The 17,003-nt window shown below is 48.5% G+C and overlaps 7 protein-coding genes across 7 annotated transcripts; 4 read left to right on the top strand and 3 right to left on the bottom strand.

The window, feature by feature from the left end:
* Positions 1 to 704: 704 nt before the first annotated feature.
* Positions 705 to 1,952, top strand: N7500_002359 (D-mandelate dehydrogenase-like dehydrogenase; the record flags this gene model as incomplete). Its single annotated transcript, XM_056673505.1, has 5 exons — positions 705 to 757; positions 825 to 1,039; positions 1,094 to 1,503; positions 1,563 to 1,802; positions 1,854 to 1,952. 5 exons carry the CDS (start codon positions 705 to 707, stop codon positions 1,950 to 1,952), a joined length of 1,017 nt encoding a protein of 338 aa, XP_056534030.1.
* A 449-nt stretch (positions 1,953 to 2,401) lies between these two features.
* N7500_002358 (putative formin binding protein) lies at positions 2,402 to 3,316 on the top strand (the record flags this gene model as incomplete). Its single annotated transcript, XM_056673504.1, has 2 exons — positions 2,402 to 2,425; positions 2,474 to 3,316. 2 exons carry the CDS (start codon positions 2,402 to 2,404, stop codon positions 3,314 to 3,316), a joined length of 867 nt encoding a protein of 288 aa, XP_056534029.1.
* A 1,566-nt stretch (positions 3,317 to 4,882) lies between these two features.
* N7500_002357 (putative C6 finger domain protein) lies at positions 4,883 to 7,499 on the top strand (the record flags this gene model as incomplete). The annotated part of the gene is made up of 3 exons (XM_056673503.1): positions 4,883 to 6,010; positions 6,178 to 6,571; positions 6,637 to 7,499. 3 exons carry the CDS (start codon positions 4,883 to 4,885, stop codon positions 7,497 to 7,499), a joined length of 2,385 nt encoding a protein of 794 aa, XP_056534028.1.
* Positions 7,500 to 8,191: 692 nt separating this feature from the next.
* On the bottom strand, positions 8,192 to 10,176 carry N7500_002356 (uncharacterized protein; the record flags this gene model as incomplete). Its single annotated transcript, XM_056673502.1, has 4 exons — positions 8,192 to 9,313; positions 9,368 to 9,458; positions 9,511 to 9,958; positions 10,008 to 10,176. The coding sequence occupies 4 exons, from the start codon at positions 10,174 to 10,176 to the stop codon at positions 8,192 to 8,194; spliced, it is 1,830 nt and encodes a 609-aa protein (XP_056534027.1).
* A 623-nt stretch (positions 10,177 to 10,799) lies between these two features.
* On the top strand, positions 10,800 to 11,579 carry N7500_002355 (spliceosome assembly protein PRP11; the record flags this gene model as incomplete). The annotated part of the gene is made up of 2 exons (XM_056673501.1): positions 10,800 to 10,811; positions 10,884 to 11,579. 2 exons carry the CDS (start codon positions 10,800 to 10,802, stop codon positions 11,577 to 11,579), a joined length of 708 nt encoding a protein of 235 aa, XP_056534026.1.
* A 411-nt stretch (positions 11,580 to 11,990) lies between these two features.
* On the bottom strand, positions 11,991 to 13,287 carry N7500_002354 (HNH endonuclease signature motif containing protein; the record flags this gene model as incomplete). The annotated part of the gene is made up of 4 exons (XM_056673500.1): positions 11,991 to 12,305; positions 12,362 to 12,532; positions 12,586 to 12,857; positions 12,924 to 13,287. 4 exons carry the CDS (start codon positions 13,285 to 13,287, stop codon positions 11,991 to 11,993), a joined length of 1,122 nt encoding a protein of 373 aa, XP_056534025.1.
* Positions 13,288 to 14,071: 784 nt separating this feature from the next.
* Positions 14,072 to 16,270, bottom strand: N7500_002353 (serine/threonine protein kinase CBK1; the record flags this gene model as incomplete). The annotated part of the gene is made up of 4 exons (XM_056673499.1): positions 14,072 to 14,384; positions 14,445 to 14,921; positions 15,051 to 15,554; positions 15,636 to 16,270. The coding sequence occupies 4 exons, from the start codon at positions 16,268 to 16,270 to the stop codon at positions 14,072 to 14,074; spliced, it is 1,929 nt and encodes a 642-aa protein (XP_056534024.1).
* Positions 16,271 to 17,003: the final 733 nt, after the last annotated feature.

Below are 17,003 nucleotides of genomic sequence, written 5' to 3'. Positions count from 1 at the left end.
ACTTCATTTCCAACCTTCGAAATAAAACTCGCCATTGTTTCGGACTTTTCCCCCAAGACTCAATACGACATATCTAACACTAAACTAAAGATGAGAACATCACTCATGGCCAACATCTTAATCGTCAAAAGATAAAGACATCGGCATTCAAGCCGATGGCTACGGTACGAGGCACCGACTACTCCGCAGTTGAGTAGAAGTTTATCTCCCTATGTTGAAGAGATTAGCAGAGCCGGTATGAGTTTCGGGATCTTTCAAAGATCAATCATGACAATACTATAGGAGACTGGACATTTGCTAGTGTGCATACTCCGGTCTCTTCCCTTTCACCAGCCAAGTCATGTAATTTTGAGCCGGGGACTTGCCCGATAAGCGTGGGGTACTTTCTCTTGTTCTCGGCCGATGCTTCTGACAATTTATGATGTGACTCTTATTAACGCGAGTGTCTCTCCTAACTCCTATACCTTAGAATCTATTTGGGTCTTCAGATTCCTCCTGCAACTAGATCAATTAGCGCTTGCTTATCGGTAAGATCAAATTTATGTCAAGAGAAGGCGTCGGAACAATACGACCCGAACTAAAATCGGAGAGAGAATCTTTTCGAAAATTGGCTTGAAGTTGTTGATCTGGCATCACTATATATTCCCCGCCAAATCGCTAATTGTGTCGCTCAAAACAGGATCAACTATTATCAATACATCAGAATGAGTTCTACCGGTCCCAAGCCTAAGGTGCTACACCTCGGGAGTATTGACCAGTGTGTCCATCCCATTCCTTTGCGACATTGACACATATTGCATGATATTGACATTATTCGAACATAGTGCGCAGGCAGCCTGGAGTGCATTGGGTGAATTGGCAGAGCTAGTTGAGTCCACAGCAACTAACCGGACCGAGTTCATCCAAGAGTGCAAAGACGGCAAGCTGGATGGTGTCGTTGCGATATACCGAACAATTGGCTCTATAACCCAGACAGGGCTTGTAGACGAGGAGCTATTGAATGTGCTACCAAGCTCACTCCGATATATCGCGCACTGTGGTAGGTCAAACGTGGGATGTAAGTACTGTATATGCTGACATGGAGCCTCTATAGGATCCGGATATGACCAAATAGACGTTCATGCCTGCAGCGCACGCAACCCCCCAGTCCGGGTTTCCAATGTCCCAACGGCAGTAGACGATGCCACTGCCGACGTGAACATGTTCCTGATACTTGGCGCATTGCGCAACTTCAACGCCGGTATGAACGCCCTGCGCGAGGGCAAATGGCGCGGAAATCCCGCGCCTCCTCTCGGTCATGATCCCGAAGGAAAGGTCCTTGGGATTCTGGGAATGGGTGGTATTGGACGTAATTTAAAAAAGAAGGCAGAGGCCTTTGGAATGAAGGTCATCTATCATAACCGCCGCGAGCTCAGTGATGAGATGTCTGCAGGTGCTCAATATGTTTCTTTTGATGAACTCTTGTCCACCAGTGACGTGGTCAGCTTGAATCTGCCATTGAATGTAAGTGTCTTCCATTCCCGGATAGAAATGGAAGATGTTTCGATGCTAATTGTTTGAAGAAAAACACACGCCATATTATCGGCAAAGCCGAGTTCGCTAAGATGAAGGACGGTGTGGTTGTGGTCAACACTGCCCGCGGCGCTGTCATGGATGAGGCTGCTCTGGTTGATGCCCTGGATAGTGGTAAAGTGTTCTCAGCTGGTCTGGATGTGTTCGAGGAAGAGCCTAAGATTCATCCTGGGCTACTCAGTAACCAGAATGTAATTCTGGTTCCGCACATGGGCACTTGGACCATTGAGGTGAGTTATGTATTTTTCCATGAAGAGAGTATGAAGCTGACTTGTCAAAAGACGATTCGCGCGATGGAAGAATGGACAATTGGAAACATTCGTATGGCTCTTGAAGTTGGAAAACTTAAGAGCCCAGTTCCGGAACAGGCGGACCTTTAAGGGCACTTGAAGAGTATTGGGCGCATTTGTTTTGATAATTTATAGCATAGTAAATTGTATCTACATACGAGCCTTGGACACTCCAAGATATGCACGCAAAACTGAGCCTTGAATGCTTGAGACACACACGCTAACATCATAAGTGAGAGCTCAGAGATGCGTATATGTTTCTCCACTCTATATATTTCACTGGCTCAGCGGCCCATATTTAACGTTTTTTTACAGAATAGAGGCTAGCACAACCCCCTTATGTTTACTAGCTATGTTCAAAAACATTATTCTCATAAAGGATGAGCGTGTATTCTTCCTTAACGTTGATTATATTGAACGGTAAACTACCCATCGTGTTTCTCCGCATTGTAGTTTTCTGCCAGGCGATATCAATGCGATCAAAGTCTCAATCCACCTCTCTTATTTGAACATCTTCTACTTGAACTCAACACTCTGTTATGGCTGAATTTTGGAAATCAGCAGTAAGTGTGTACCATCACCCGTCTAGGATCTTGCTAACGATTTCACAGCCGCGTTACTGGTGCAAACAGTGCAAGATCTTCATCCGTGACACGCCCTTCGAGAAGACCCAACACGAAGCCAGCCCCAAACATCAAGGCAGCCTCAAGCGCTTTCTCAGACAAATCCACAATGACAATGAACAAAAACAAAGAGACTCACAACGCGCGAAAACCGAAGTCGAGCGGTTGCGACAGGCCGTGGGTGGCGGGCCCTCCACTGACAAAGACGGCGCGAAAGGAAGCGCCCCGCCAGCCCCCAAATTTACAGAACGTCCTGCTTCCCTAGAGGAGCGAAAGAAACAGATGGCCCAACTCGTGGCAATGGGTGTGGCCATTCCCCAGGAATTCCGCGCTGATATGGCCTTAGCAGGGGATTGGCAAACCACATCCGAGACAACGATCGAGGTCCAACAGGGATTAGAGGGCCCCACAAAGTCAGTTGGCATACGCAAGCGCAAACTTGAAGGCGAGGAGGAGGATGAGCATGCCCCTGAACCTATTGTCAACAAAGGTTGGGGCTCGAGAATGAGACTATACCCAGGTGCACAAGAGGACGAAGACCTGGATGATCTGCTTGCATCCACTAAAGATATCAAAAGGACAAAAACCTACACCCCGAAGGTCGAGCTTGATGAACAGGAGAAAGTCATTGGACAACCCACCCTTATCGCAAAATCAGAAGATAATCCTCTCAAGCCAGAGCCCCGAGAGACGAATGAGTCAATCAAGGTCAAGACTGAAGAGCCCACTCAATCTTCAGTAGAGCCAGCCATTGAAGAGAAACCGCAAAGTGAAGATGCTGCGCCCGGTGTCGTTTTCAAGAAGCGCAAGCCGAAGACGATGAGGAAATAGTCGCACCTTGTGAGGATGTAATATCTGCAAAAGATCCTTGTCATGGCTCAAATATGAATGCAAGCCCATACCTTCAAGGATCACCCCGACGCTTCTGATCACCCTATATCTCCTGAGGCCTTGTACATCCAGCTCTGATCTGCTGGCCCGTGACCCCGCAAGGCTGTAAGTCTGCAACTATGTTGCTTTAAACAACAGGCACACATTGCACAACTTTCACTGTCCCAAGCGATTCAGAAATGTACCAAGGTCTTCCAACAAGATATTTGCGGCATGTACTACGCTCTCCAGGATGTACACTTTGAACCTGTCCATCCAGAAGATCATTTGCGAGGCCTATGATTTCTGTGCAAATGCCTCTCAAAGACATCCATTTATGTATGGGCACACGTGCTTCAATAAAGCATGGACCTCCGGCTATGTAGGGTTGAATCATGTCAACGCCTTTTCGCAGGACAATCTATAGCTTCTATGGATTTGGTCCATGTAATTGTACCAGAAGGGCTGAGAACGACATTAATTCGACTCTATGTTAATTTCAAGTAAAACCCAAGAGAATATTATCAGAAAGAGAACAAAAATCTCCCAAAACGAGTGTACATCAAAGTAAATCAAGTGAAAACAACAAATATCAAACCTCGGAATATGCAATGTTGGGGTAGAAAGCGGTGTTTGCCACTATAATTTTTTTTCCTTCGCAATCAAAGCGGAGAGTTTCATCGCCGGAAAGGAAAGCTCCTTAAGCCTCTCTTTCGCGCTTTTTCTGACCTTGGACTCTGGCATTTGCATAGTCTCCTTGTGATTTGTGTTTCCCTCGATCTAATTCTGTTAATCTCTTTGCCTGGTAAGTCTTGGAAATTCGAGCAAGTCGCGATCCCCGCCCTGCCAATCCCTATGCGCATCGCCTCGCGCCGGAGCCTCATCCTGTGCGATACAATATCCAGTATTCCTGCTGTCAAACAAGACCATTGAATACTGGATTCTACCCCGCGATGGCTTTCCGAGATCTGGATGTGAACAGATGGTTGAGGTTGGTCATCGCAAATGCGACCTACAAAACCTCAATTGGCTAGCAGGATATCTGGACATGTTAGGTGGATCATGGATACGGAACTTCGTACAAATGCACAGTTGCGCTCAGTACTATGTTCAACGCATGATTTAGTCCGATTGGGTCTAAAAGACGTTGGAACGGAGGGCCTGCGCTAGCACCGTGCTTCTTTCCTGGCCTGATCGACGACTCTACCCTCACCGCGCTCTCTTCTCTGCGGGACACAAAACACACAAGATTGCTGGCCGAATATTTTGACTAACGATTGCCGTACTCCACAGATTATAGGGAATAAATGATTTCTAACTCCCCATCCGTTCGACCTGGTGTGATCTCTTCGCTCAGCGACAAACCAGACGACCTTTGACCTTGTACACTCGAATACTCGAATACTCGAATACCTGAATACTTGAATACTTGGTCTTTACTCAAAGATCTTGTCTTCCCTACTTGCAAAATACCTACCAATTTCCTCAGCCCATCGAGACTTTCATTGGGAGACTGCGAATTCCAATATGGCGGAGCCGACGGACTCGAGCGCCCCGCCTGGCGAATCCACCAATCCTGCGACCGAACCGAATGCGCCAGCTGCTGAGGCAGACCAACCTTTAGCCAAGAATGAGCCGCTCCCAGTGGAAACGAATCACCCCCCAGTGGAAACAAACCAAGTACCGGCCGCGCCAGCACAATCAAACGAACCACAGCCAGCAGAACCAGCAGAACCACCACAGCCACAACAACCAGCACCATCAGAACCGCCAGTGGAATTAGCGGCGCCAGGGGTGCTAGCAATACCTGAAATGCCAGCAACACCAGAAGTGCTAGCAACGCCAGAAGTGCCAGCAGAGCCAAATCCGTCCGCAGGTCCACCACAGAATGCCAGCCCGTATCAGCCAGAAGAAGCCACGCAGCCAACACAAGGCCCGGACGTAACTTTACCGTCTGTTGAATCATCACTTCCAGCGATTGATCCATCACTTCCAGCCATTGATACGTCAAACGGCTTTGATGATTCAGAATTGCACTCCTTTGACGCGTTACCTTCAATAGGTTCATCTGCAGCCCCCGACATGTCACTTCCTGCGATTGATACAACTCTCCCCTCGCTCGATCATTCTTTACCAGCGATTGGAACCGATGATATCCCAACCATGGATGGCCATGATTTTGGTGACGATAGCCATTTGGGCCATCACGATTCGAATGCCGGTATGACAGATTCTACGGGGCATGACAATGGGGGTGTGAACGGCGCATCGCACTATCACTCGACCAACGGTTCATACCAATATTCGCATAGCCCTGCTCAATCGCAACAACCAGGAAGCCAGCAGTCACCGCAGACGCATACCCACCAGTTTCAGGCGCAACCGCAACATTATCAGCAAACCGACATGTATCACAATTCATCCCAAGGACAGGTACCACAGGCACCGATCGGATCTCCGCTTCCAAACAATATGCCCTCGATGGCTTCTATGGGACAATACATGGCTGGGTATCCCTCCAATATGGGAAATGCGCAAATGCGATATCAACTCCCGGGGGACCCAAACAAGATGTTATCAGGCAATAGACACAAGAAAGAAGTCAAGCGACGCACAAAAACCGGTTGTTTAACTTGTCGCAAACGAAGAATCAAGGTGAGCGCAAATGTGTAGATTCGCGGGGCGGAGTCTCTCTCGCTTGTGCCCGTCAGACCCCGCCATTTATTTTGTCCGCTTAAACCCACCTCACTCTCAACCCTCAACTTTTTTTCCTTCAGTTTTCACTGGTTTTGGAGATCTTTTTGTTCTAACTTTCCTTTTAGTGTGACGAAGCACATCCGGTCTGCAGAAACTGTGTGAAAAGCAAACGTGAATGCTTGGGCTACGATCCTGTGTTTCGGACTCAAGCTTCTACACCATCAGCTATCCAACCAGCTCCTAACCCTCCTCCTTCGTTGATTGTCAATCCACAAGGCCCTTCTACCTCATCGGCCCCTTCTTATCCTTCTTATCCTTCTGCGCCCCCCGGGTACATGCCCGCGTCGTCTCAACCATTCGCACCTTCTCTCCACTCCGAATCGCCCACTGCCTCTGTTGAACAACACGAGCACAGAGCTTCCATTGATTCTTCTCTGGCAACGAACAATCAATCCAGTCATACCGAAATGCAGAACACGGGGTTACCACGTCAACAGGGCTCGGAGCCTGCATACAAAGGTGAGTTTATATGTTTTTCGCGGCGCATTACAACATTACGAACAGGTATCTGACAATCCATATAGCCAAAAATCTCTATGTCAACGACCTCTTCTCTTTGAGGGGAATTGCTCCTCCTCCTCCCAACCCCGTCGCGACTCTTCCACCCGGCCGCCTTGAAGAGATCCAGGCAGTCTTCCTGGCCACGTATGCGCCTGCGATCGATAAGCTGCTCGAGGTTCGCTGGTATTCGGAGAGTGCTCTCTCACTACTCATGGCCGATGCCCAGCTTATGGCAGATTATTCAGCTTTGATCATTGCTTTCAATGAATGGGACCTCCAAGACGGCGAGACTCTTGCTCGTCTAGAGAGTTTCGAGGCCTCGATCATCTGGAAAAGCATGTCATTATGTCGCCAGGTGCCAGATGGAGAAACTGGACAACAGGGGCGAGACTGGAATCTCTGTGTGTCTTGCGCACGGTTAAACGTGATCGAGGCATTGCTTACTTGGAACCATCTGGACTCAAACCCCTTGTCACGAGAGCTAGTCATGGATGCCGCCAATCCCCCGAACACTCCAGATCAGTTCCAGAGCCGTCAATTAGATTTCTGGGACCAGGTCGGAGAATTCCTCACACTTTATGACAACGAAGCAAGCTCCGCCAAGCAGATCGATGATACCCTCAGCCGGTGTCGACAATTGCTGGATACATACGAGAACCGTGACATCATATACTCCATCTCTGTTGCACGCCATCTAGGGCAGCGCTGGGCTGACTTCCCCAACAGCCTGCCCAAGGTGGGCTACACCACTGAGAAAGAAGCTGGAACCAGGCTCTTTGTCGCACAGAAGTTCCTCGAAGAAGAAGCTGAGGGCAAGGGCACAACGCAAGTCTACAAGCGGGTTTGCTGCATGGCAGTACGCTCTTGGTGGGTTGCTCGCGGGTAATCAACTCTTGTGATATCAAGATCGCTTCCGAGCGTCTGCATTGCCCCTCAAACTCTTTCATTACTCCTTGCATAATGAGTTCCTAAACAAGGGCCATTACACCCTCTTCTCGATCCTGCGTCCTCCCGGGGTTTTTATCTTGTTCTTTTGCGGTCGACAAAACAAAAGCATCATGGTCAGGCGTTATGTTTCTTTTGCTCTGAATGATATGATTTCAATTCTCTGCCTGTTTACAATTCTATCTTATTGTTTCTATTGGGGTTTTAGGGGACTGGGCAGTGAGCGAGCAAAGCACTACGGCGTTTTGGCCTTTTCTTCCCCCCGAACATGTGGAGTTATAACGGCTCCACCTGTCTTTTGTGTACATATAGATCGGCTAATGTCTGTCACTCGAAATCGTGTCTCTTTTTGTAGTGCTTTTACCTCTGGTTATCGATTGAGTAAAACTAAGGCAATACAAAGTTGCATCTTCAATTTTGAGCACTTTCCTAGCGAGAAATTGGATTCTGTCAACATCTACCAGAAATGGGAATAATATCGTGGAGTAGACATGTTGGGCGTATCACTTTACGATGTATGTAATGTCGTATGAAGCCTCAACTGTATAAACGACTTTCGTACGTGTAGCTAGGGAGGTACTGCAAAATCGGATCAAATGGTCCGAGAAGTAGAATGAGCGTCACCTCGAAGGCCTACCTCGTAGACGCGCAATCAGGTATCTCAACCCGAATCCTAACCTCACCCACTTCATTCTGGAACAGGAACCCGACATCCCGCGTCGAATCAACTAGCTCCACCTCCCTACGCACAAACCGACTCTTGTCGGGACCATCGCCCGTGTTCTCAAGCCCAGAGCCAACGACAGGTCGATCCTCATCCTCACTATCCTCATCCGATTCAATACCGGCTGCAACGCCAACTTCCCTCTCCACAGGATCCCACTCATCCGTCTCCCAAACCAGCCGGAACCCAAACGCCGGGAGGCCGAAAAGCCGCGACACAAGTGCCTTAACCTGGTATGTATCAAACGAGCCAGGGACTTCTTTGACCTGGCTCTTGGATTCGTCGTTTTCAAGTGGCAGACGGAACGCCATTTTCACCAGTCGCGCTGCTACAGACCGCGGATGGATGACTCTCGCGCCTGAGGAATCTGAGACAACTGTCCTTGTGATAGTCGGCTCGACGTATAGCTCGCACAGCTCGCCGTAGCGCGGGTGTGTGGCGAGGATGGCGGGTTCTTCTTCCTCGGTTGTGGCGGAGAGTTCTTTGCCGATGAGGGATAGGTAGTACATCTCTCCGTTGGAGCGGTCTTGTGGTGAGATGGTGCTGTAGTTTAAGGTGGCGAGGGAGGATGGGAATCGAGATAGGGTTAGCATAAAGGCCTCATCGATGGTCATTGGTTTGGAGGCTTCTGTGACAGATGGTGGGAGAGGTGGTTGGTCGAAAAGAGGGTTGGCAGTGATTCGGAGAGTAGTTAGGCCTGGGAAGACAGTGGGGAGTTTGTTGAGGATGGCCCAGGAGGTGATTTTGTTGCGGGATATATCGAGAGATTGGAGGGTTGGCGGGAACTGGAAGTCTAGGGTTGTATCTGTAGTGCTTTGGTTCACGGTGCTGATGCTGTTCCCACGAACGGAGAGGTGCTCCAATTTCGGAAGTGCGGCGAGATGCCGAAGGGCTGATATTGAGGTGATCTCGTTATGATCGAGGGTTAGCTTTGTGATGGTGCTAGGGAGTGGACACGTTATCTCAGAGAGCTGGTTCGCAGATGCCGTGAGAGATGTCAAGCCAGGGAATCGATATGCAATGGCGGCAATCTGTATTCGAGGTTAGTTTTGCTTATGATTTATAGTGATGAATATGCTACATACCTCATCCCAGCTCAGCAGGGTTTCTTCCAAGTGTAGCTCAGTGATTCCCGTGAAGGTCAGGTCATCCTCCAAAGATTGAAATCGGTTTCCACTATCCTCGAGTCAGCTCTACAATTGAAGAGCTGGACAAGTTTGAAACTCACTTCAACTTCAGCCGTTTCAGATGTTTAAGCTGGTTGCAAATATCCCAAACATCGCACCATCGACTTAACAAGCTTCGACTGAGATCAAGTTCCGTGATCTTGGGACAGGTCTCTCCAATCTTTTGTGCTGTCTCAGTATGCGAGACTTGAGCCTGGTCGTAGGATGCAAGAACTCCGGTAATCCGTAAACCATCGAGCAAGACAATGCGTAACTCTTGGAGCTCAGCGAGCTGTTTGCGAATTTTGTCGAAGCCAACTTCTTCAACCACTTTGCCGCTAATTTCAATTGCCTTGCCTCGAACCGTTGCTCCACTGGCCAAGACATTTTGAGAAAGGCCATCGGACTCAGAAGCATACTTCTCCCGCAGGGCTTCTAGAAAGCTCAGAGGCTGGTCTGAAGGCCTGGAGGGGCGAACAAAAGACCCCGCCGTGGGATGCTTGCTTTTGCCTAAAGCCAAGTCAGCTACAATTCAGGTTTGAAGGTGGGTTATTCATACATGAGAAGTATCTGACGCCTTTGTGTTCTCCTGAGTGCTTGCCTCGACTCGCATCGTCCCATTCAACACCAAGCCAGTCGCCGGTGGTCCCTTGAACGGTGCCCACATAGCGAATCGTACTTAAATGACCATCGAACGACCGACGTTGGCCTACAACTGGGACACTCATAGCTCAAGCCAGACCTAACAAGTTGTTTATTCAAGTTTTTTGATGGGCGCTACTTCGTACTGTTGATCCATCGCGCAAATAGCCAGCTTATCTAATCAAAAACGGTTCGGACCTAGGCTTCACTTGGATCAATAGCTGAAGACAAGACACACCCCTTGAGGGCTATACAAGAAACTATGTATATACCGATCCAATGCCTCAATGCAGCTAGCTATCTCTTTTCCAAGACCTTTTTTTTTACATAAATTAGCCGATGAAGGAACATAGGTATTTTGGCATGTAAAAAACAATGTTTTTATTAGGAAGGCGGTCTATGCGGATACTATGGCCTAGTACTTTGGAGGTCCAGCATGTTTCCCTCACATGTGGAAGTTTCAAACGCTTGTAAGATCTTGGAATGACTGATGAAAGAGATTACAGCTAGAAGATACCGCCATAACGTGTGAATAGCTAAAAATGGAACTTGTACTAAGCCCACCCTTGGAAGGTACACTTGTGGTAGTAACTGCCGTAAGTGTACACTGTATATGCTACGATAGGAAGGCGGTCGCCGCGGATACCGCTCTCGAAAACACCTGGAAGCTACAACCCGTCAACTTCATTACAGCTACAACACCGACAGCATGGATTACCAGGTACGTACGACCTAAATTGGGATATTACCATGCGTGCTGTTTTGAAGTATCACATGCTAATGCATCCCCCAGAATCGTGCAGGCTCCAAATTCGGCGGCGGCGGCGTCGCCTCCAAGTCCGCCACCAACGCTGATCGACGTGAGCGACTGCGCAAGCTCGCTATGGAAACCATGGACGTCGAAAAGGACCCCTACATTTTCAGAAATCATTTGGGCACATTCGAGTGCCGCCTCTGCCTGACGGTGCACCAGAATGACGGCTCCTACCTCGCCCACACGCAGGGCCGCAAGCACCAAACGAACCTCGCACGACGAGCGGCCCGCGAGGCCCGTGAAGGAAAGAATCAGGATCCGTCTTCTATTCCCGGCGCCGCGGGAGTGCAGGTCAAGAAGCAACTGATCAAGATTGGCCGTCCAGGATACAAAATCACCAAGATCCGGGACCCTTTGACGCGCCAGCAAGGCTTGCTATTCCAGCTGCAGTTCCAAGAGATTACCCCCGGTGTTACACCCCGTGTGCGCTTTATGTCGGCTTTTGAACAGCAGGTTGAGACTCCCGATAATAGGTACCAGTACCTGGTTGTTGCTGCGGAGCCTTACCAGACCTGTGCCTTCAAGCTGCAGGCTAGGGAAATTGATCGTCGGGATGAACGCTACTGGACTTGGTTCGATGAGGACAGCAAGGAGTTCTGGATTCAGATCATGTTCAAGACCGAGCGAGAGGAGATGTTCAGTGGTGTGCCTGGTCTGGCACCCGTGCAGACTTAAAGCTCTTTTTTTCAATTTTCTTTCTATGCGTCTCTTTTGCTCTGCTTTGTTTCTAAACATGCATCAAAAGTTGATGGTTGTCTCATGGCGGAAATCAGGATAGGCGTTTCGGGGTGATTCCATGTTGATACTTCGTTTTTTTATCTGATTCTCCAGCGATTCGCTTTTCATGACAATTGAAATTCAGTTTTAATGGCTAACATGCCATCAACAATACCAGATTTGAGGCCGCGCGGCATGGCTTTCCCTTTCCACTTCAGTGCTCCCCCTAGCCGCTTTTTGCTTACTGAGGAGCCTGATTATCCTTTCTGGGCATGACCTGTGTATTCCATAATCCTTAAACTTGCTCACTGAGCGTCACCTGAGCAGACTTGGAGAGCAGCCAAGTCAGCAGCTCACTGTAATCCCCCCCTATCTAGCAATATCATCGCACAAGAATGATAATCCTAAGAGACTGCCAATATCCGTCTTCCCGTCCTCGCGGAGACTATGGACTGATTCCTTTACGGCCTCCCATCTATCAAAATCATGATCGAATGCCTCGGCCATACCTGAAGCATTAAGGATTTTTGCTAAAATGTAATGGCACTCCAGTATGATTGGACTGGGAAGCTTATGGTCCTTTGCTGGGTCGTGGTTTGTGAAAGTGATCCGATCGTGAATCATATTGCGATACGCATTGCCGATCGGTCCAAATATCTCAACATCATATTGATCGGGGACTTCCTGTATCCTCTTAATCAGTACCTAGCCACTTGTTTTGAAAGGTATAAATAGCCAACCGTTGCTTTAAAAGCAAGGCGAAACTGTCCAAACCTTGAATGGATCCACTCAGCCATAGTGATTCCATTCTCAAGGTTGTCGATATCTTCCCAGTTGAATCTTAGACGTCGGAGTGCTGGAAAGCACCGGTACAAAACTTGCCAAGCAGTAGCTATATCGGGAGGTGGGCTCTATTTAAAGCTTAGTATTCATATCAACTACCTTGGAGAGAAACTTATCTTACCTGGCTTGAACTCCAAAATCCATATGAAAAGGGAATTATATGAGCCCCTTGTGTATCTGTAGGATTAAGATCGGGCGAATCTAAACCAAGTTCTTCATATCGGCCTTGGTCAAAATGACCAGTCACGGCACACTTGTATCCATCTCTCGCCAGCAAGGCTGTTTTGAACTTTTGGTCGCGGCTGATTGGCTTCGCGCTAAGTGCTTCGGCATTATCGCCCCGCTTTGGCTTCGGAGATGGGGTAATCGAGGGAGGCTTCGAGCGCGACATCACTAAGTAGTCCGATTCATAAGTTCATCTTTTTTTTTTTTTTTTTTTACATAGGGATCATCACTTACTCCGGGATCTCAGGCCAGTGTAGAGGTTACTAAAAGCCTCATATAGGCCTTCGTCTCCCGGCTTACTATCGATGTCCTTCAAGAGCTCGGCGCATCCATCTGGTGGTAACAGCTCGAGGAAATTTCTAAGGGACACTTGGAGGATTTCATCATGGGGTCTTTCCGCACTTGTGGTGTACCGATCAATACGATCAAGCATTGCGGCTAGATTTGCTGTACGCGTGGATTCCGACACATCTGTCTGGACCGAGAAGATTGAATCCTCATACGGGACTGGGGGAGGCGGGTCTGGCTCCGTAAGCTTACAGCGGGGGCGAGAGGAGGATGCCTCTGGAGAATCCGAGCGAGGGCGTTTACTCGCCATAGAAGGTAGTAGGCTGCGATATACTCGTAGATCTATAGGCAGTGAATGCTTGTCGATCAGACTATCGGCCCCAGGGCCCCGACCAGCGCCACATCCGTAGGACATTATAACGGCACCAGATTTACCCATATCAGGAAAATTGATGCTTGCCGCTTTGGTTGGCCTGAACCGAAAGCATAATTTGCTATTTTTCGAGACGATTTCGTTTTCATTTACCATCATTGTAATAACCTGGGACTTTCCCGTTTTCTTATGGTCTTGTGTAGTATTGAGCTGGCCCAAAGAGTCTACAGAACGGCAGTCATAGCATTGGACATCCAGCCAAGACATTGCTTGTGGTTCATGTATGGACATACAATGCAGTCTTCTCTGCAAACAAGATTAAAGCGTACTCAATTTATGATTCACCGGAATTAAGAAAATTACGTATAAGAAGGGCGGATATAGTCAGAAAAGACACATGCATTTTGTTCTTTAGGGTAATATCCTGACTATCCTAAATCAGCTGTGTCTTTCCGTGACAAGTAGCGTATCGTCTTGAGAAAGATGCAAGGCGGTAGATACATATGTATCAACAGATGGAACCGGGGGTGGATCATGATTTGGGAAAACAACATCACGCTGATATGCTCAATGATAATGTGTAACGAGGGGAAGAACAAAACCGAGTTTTTTTTGGTTTTTTTTTCTGGCCGACAAAAAGGTACCGTTGAGAAACAAAGGATGCAAGCCCTGCTTGCTTCCATTGTCTCGCAGAATCGGCCAGTCTCGGAATACAGCAAACCTAAGTGGTTTGGAAGGCATTGAAAGCCTTATAGGTATAGCCGATGAATGGCAAACTCATCTCGGCTTCCTGTGAGTCCGGCATGGCACGGGCCTGAGCGCGGTGAATCGCGCTGGTATCCTCCTGAGGAATTTCATCAATTGGGAAGTATGACACATCAATGTTCGAGCTGAGGCGTGGCTCGAAGGGAGCACGGATGCCGCGCAGTTGGTCCCAAACGACACCCCTGAAGAATGGATGGTTTTTGATCTGTGTCGCGCCCCCATGCTGACCACCTTCGCTGCCAATACGGTGATCCGGGTCACACAAGAAACTAGAAAATTCAGTTAACGGGTGGCCGTTTCAGATTTTGGATAGCCACATCAGAACTTACCTTCGGATCAGCGCCTCAGAATCACGTCCAAGAACCAGTTCATCAGGGAAGTACAAGCATTCTCTCCAGTTGACGATTTTTCGGTAGGTGTCATTCGTGTCTTCAGCACAGAACGGAGGCCAGCCCACGAGACATTCGAACATGATAGCACCAACAGACCACCAATCGCAGAGATAAGTGTAACCTTGACCGTTGAAAATCTCAGGAGCAATGTAATCCGGAGTTCCAACAGTGGAATACGCCATGGCGCGACGAGACTTTCGCCAGGTATTGATCTGACCACGATTGGACACTGTCAGATTGATGGCATCATTGAAGTATCCAGAATTGCGGTTCCGATCCTTGGAAGTAGAGTTCTTGAGGAGGTTTTGGTAATAAGCGTTGTCGTGAGTCTTCTTGCCACCTGTCGACAGACCGAAGTCAGTAAGCTTGACGTGACCACCCCGGTCAAGCAAGATGTTGTCTGGTTTGATATCACTGCGCAAGAAGGATGAGTTAGTATGGATTGTCTTGTATATTGACATGTGCACCTTGATCTTCATCAGAGAGCCAAAGAAAGCACATGCCAATGTCTCAACTCGTAATCAATAGCCAAGCATCACTTACCGATGGAGGAAACCAAGCTTGTGGACAGCTTCAATTGCCATCACGACCTCGGCCATATAGAACCGTGTAATGTCCTCAGAGAAAATTTCATACTTGATCAACATGGTCATCAAATCACCACCGGGCAAAAACTCCATCAGCAGGTAAAGGTACGCGGCATCCTGGAACGATGCATGAAGCTTCACAAGCCAAGGATTGTCCTTCGAATCCGCCAGGATATCACGTTCGGCACGCACGTGGGCTAACTGATCCTTCTTGAACATTTCCGTCTTGATCAACGACTTGAGGGCATAAATCTTGCCATCAGTCTTGCGCTGCACGAGCTTGACCTCACCGAAAGCACCCTTTCCGATAATCTTAATGGTCTGGAAGTTCGCTGGTGTCTCCTTTGTACGCAGGAATCGAAGGAAATCGGATTCTCTCTTGGAAATCACGTCGGCATCTTGGCGCTTCTTTTCGATGGGGACAGTGGGTTCACGGATTGTTTTGTCAAGTTCAGCCGATCTGTAGAGGCGAACATCATTGGTATAAGTCCCAAGTCCGGGAGAAAACTTCATAATTTCCATTTAGGGAATGGATACTTACCGCATGTTACGGTCACGGGCCCGTTCAATATTCTCGTGGAAGAACACAGTCACCAGCTCCTTCGCCGCCTTACCTCGCTTGTGTACATTCTCGGAGTAGCGATCGGGGAAGCGTTGCAACTCTTCATTCTCGGAGGGTGGGCGAGGGCTCCGGGGCACAGGCGGGATCAGGTGTGATGCTTGGGCCTGTGTTTGAGCGGGGGAGCCACCAGCGGTGCGAGGCCGCTGGGCTGGGGAGCCAGCCCGATTGTTGAAAAATCCTGCGCGGTTTGCGTTCAGGTCTTGGTTGGAGAATTGTTGGATCAGACCATTGGTACCGTCGGGGTAGCCCGGGCGTGCTTGGTACGCGGGTTGCGGCGATTGCAACGCTTGCTGTTGCGCGTACTGCTGTTGTTGCTGATGTTGCTGCTGCTGGGCATACTGCGACTGTACCTGTTGGGGTTGGTAATTGTTGGGCATAAAATAGCCCGGAGCGTAAGCAGGATTGGAGGGGTCGACGTATTCCTGGGCCCCCTGAGTCTGATAGATGGGCTGGGGGAAGGCGGAGGGGGTAGTGGGATAGGCGCGGTTGTTGGCATTGTAGTTACGGTCATAGCCGTAATTCATATTGTTGCGATTGTTGTTGTTGGGATCCATCTTGACTCGAACTCCCAAGGGACTTTTCAAGGTAGATGGGGGAGAAGAAAGATGGGAGGGAGGGAGTTGAGGGCCAGGGCGGGGAGTTAAAAGAAGCGGTGGCTCAGGAGACAGTCTAGCCCCAGCGTGACTGGTTGATTCAATTGTTTACATGTTACATGTTTACATCACTCGATTGGATTCGAAACAAGTGTTGTATATATTCCCAACATCTGTGATACTTTTCTGTTCATCCAATGATTTTCTAGAATCAGGCGGCTCAGTAGTTCAAGAGGGGAAATTGCCAAATATGCTAGTGTGCTAGTGGACTAATATTGATTTTTTTAGAAAAGGGGGACTTACGATCCTGCTCGTGGTATCCAGCAGATCACACCCATCAAGGTGCAGCTCTTAGAATCACCAGAATCCAAGCGTTGTGTACTCGTACAGCCCTGGCAGTTTTCTGCAACTTTTTGACTTTCTTCTGATTTGGTATCCAGCTCTTGCTGCTTTTAGGGAGCCCCTGGACGTATTATGTAATCCCGACACGTGCCCAGGTGAGTCTAGAAAATCCCCCACATGCTAGCCCTATCTCTATCATCGTCTACTCCGTATGTTCATAGAAGATCTCTGTCTTGATCTGTACGTCTGAAAAGTAGTCACTTTGTCCTATACCACTTTAAACATCTCTAGATTTTCGACCTTGGAAACTCACAAAATAACTTTGTTCTTGGTCTCGTCTTCCTGAGTCAGG

Source organism: Penicillium coprophilum, assembly GCF_028826855.1.
Source record: "Penicillium coprophilum strain IBT 35676 chromosome Unknown utg000002l_segment0_segment1, whole genome shotgun sequence".
Lineage (NCBI taxonomy): Eukaryota > Fungi > Ascomycota > Eurotiomycetes > Eurotiales > Aspergillaceae > Penicillium > Penicillium coprophilum.
Note: the sequence above shows the minus strand (reverse complement) of the source record. Positions and strands in the feature narration are given on the sequence as shown.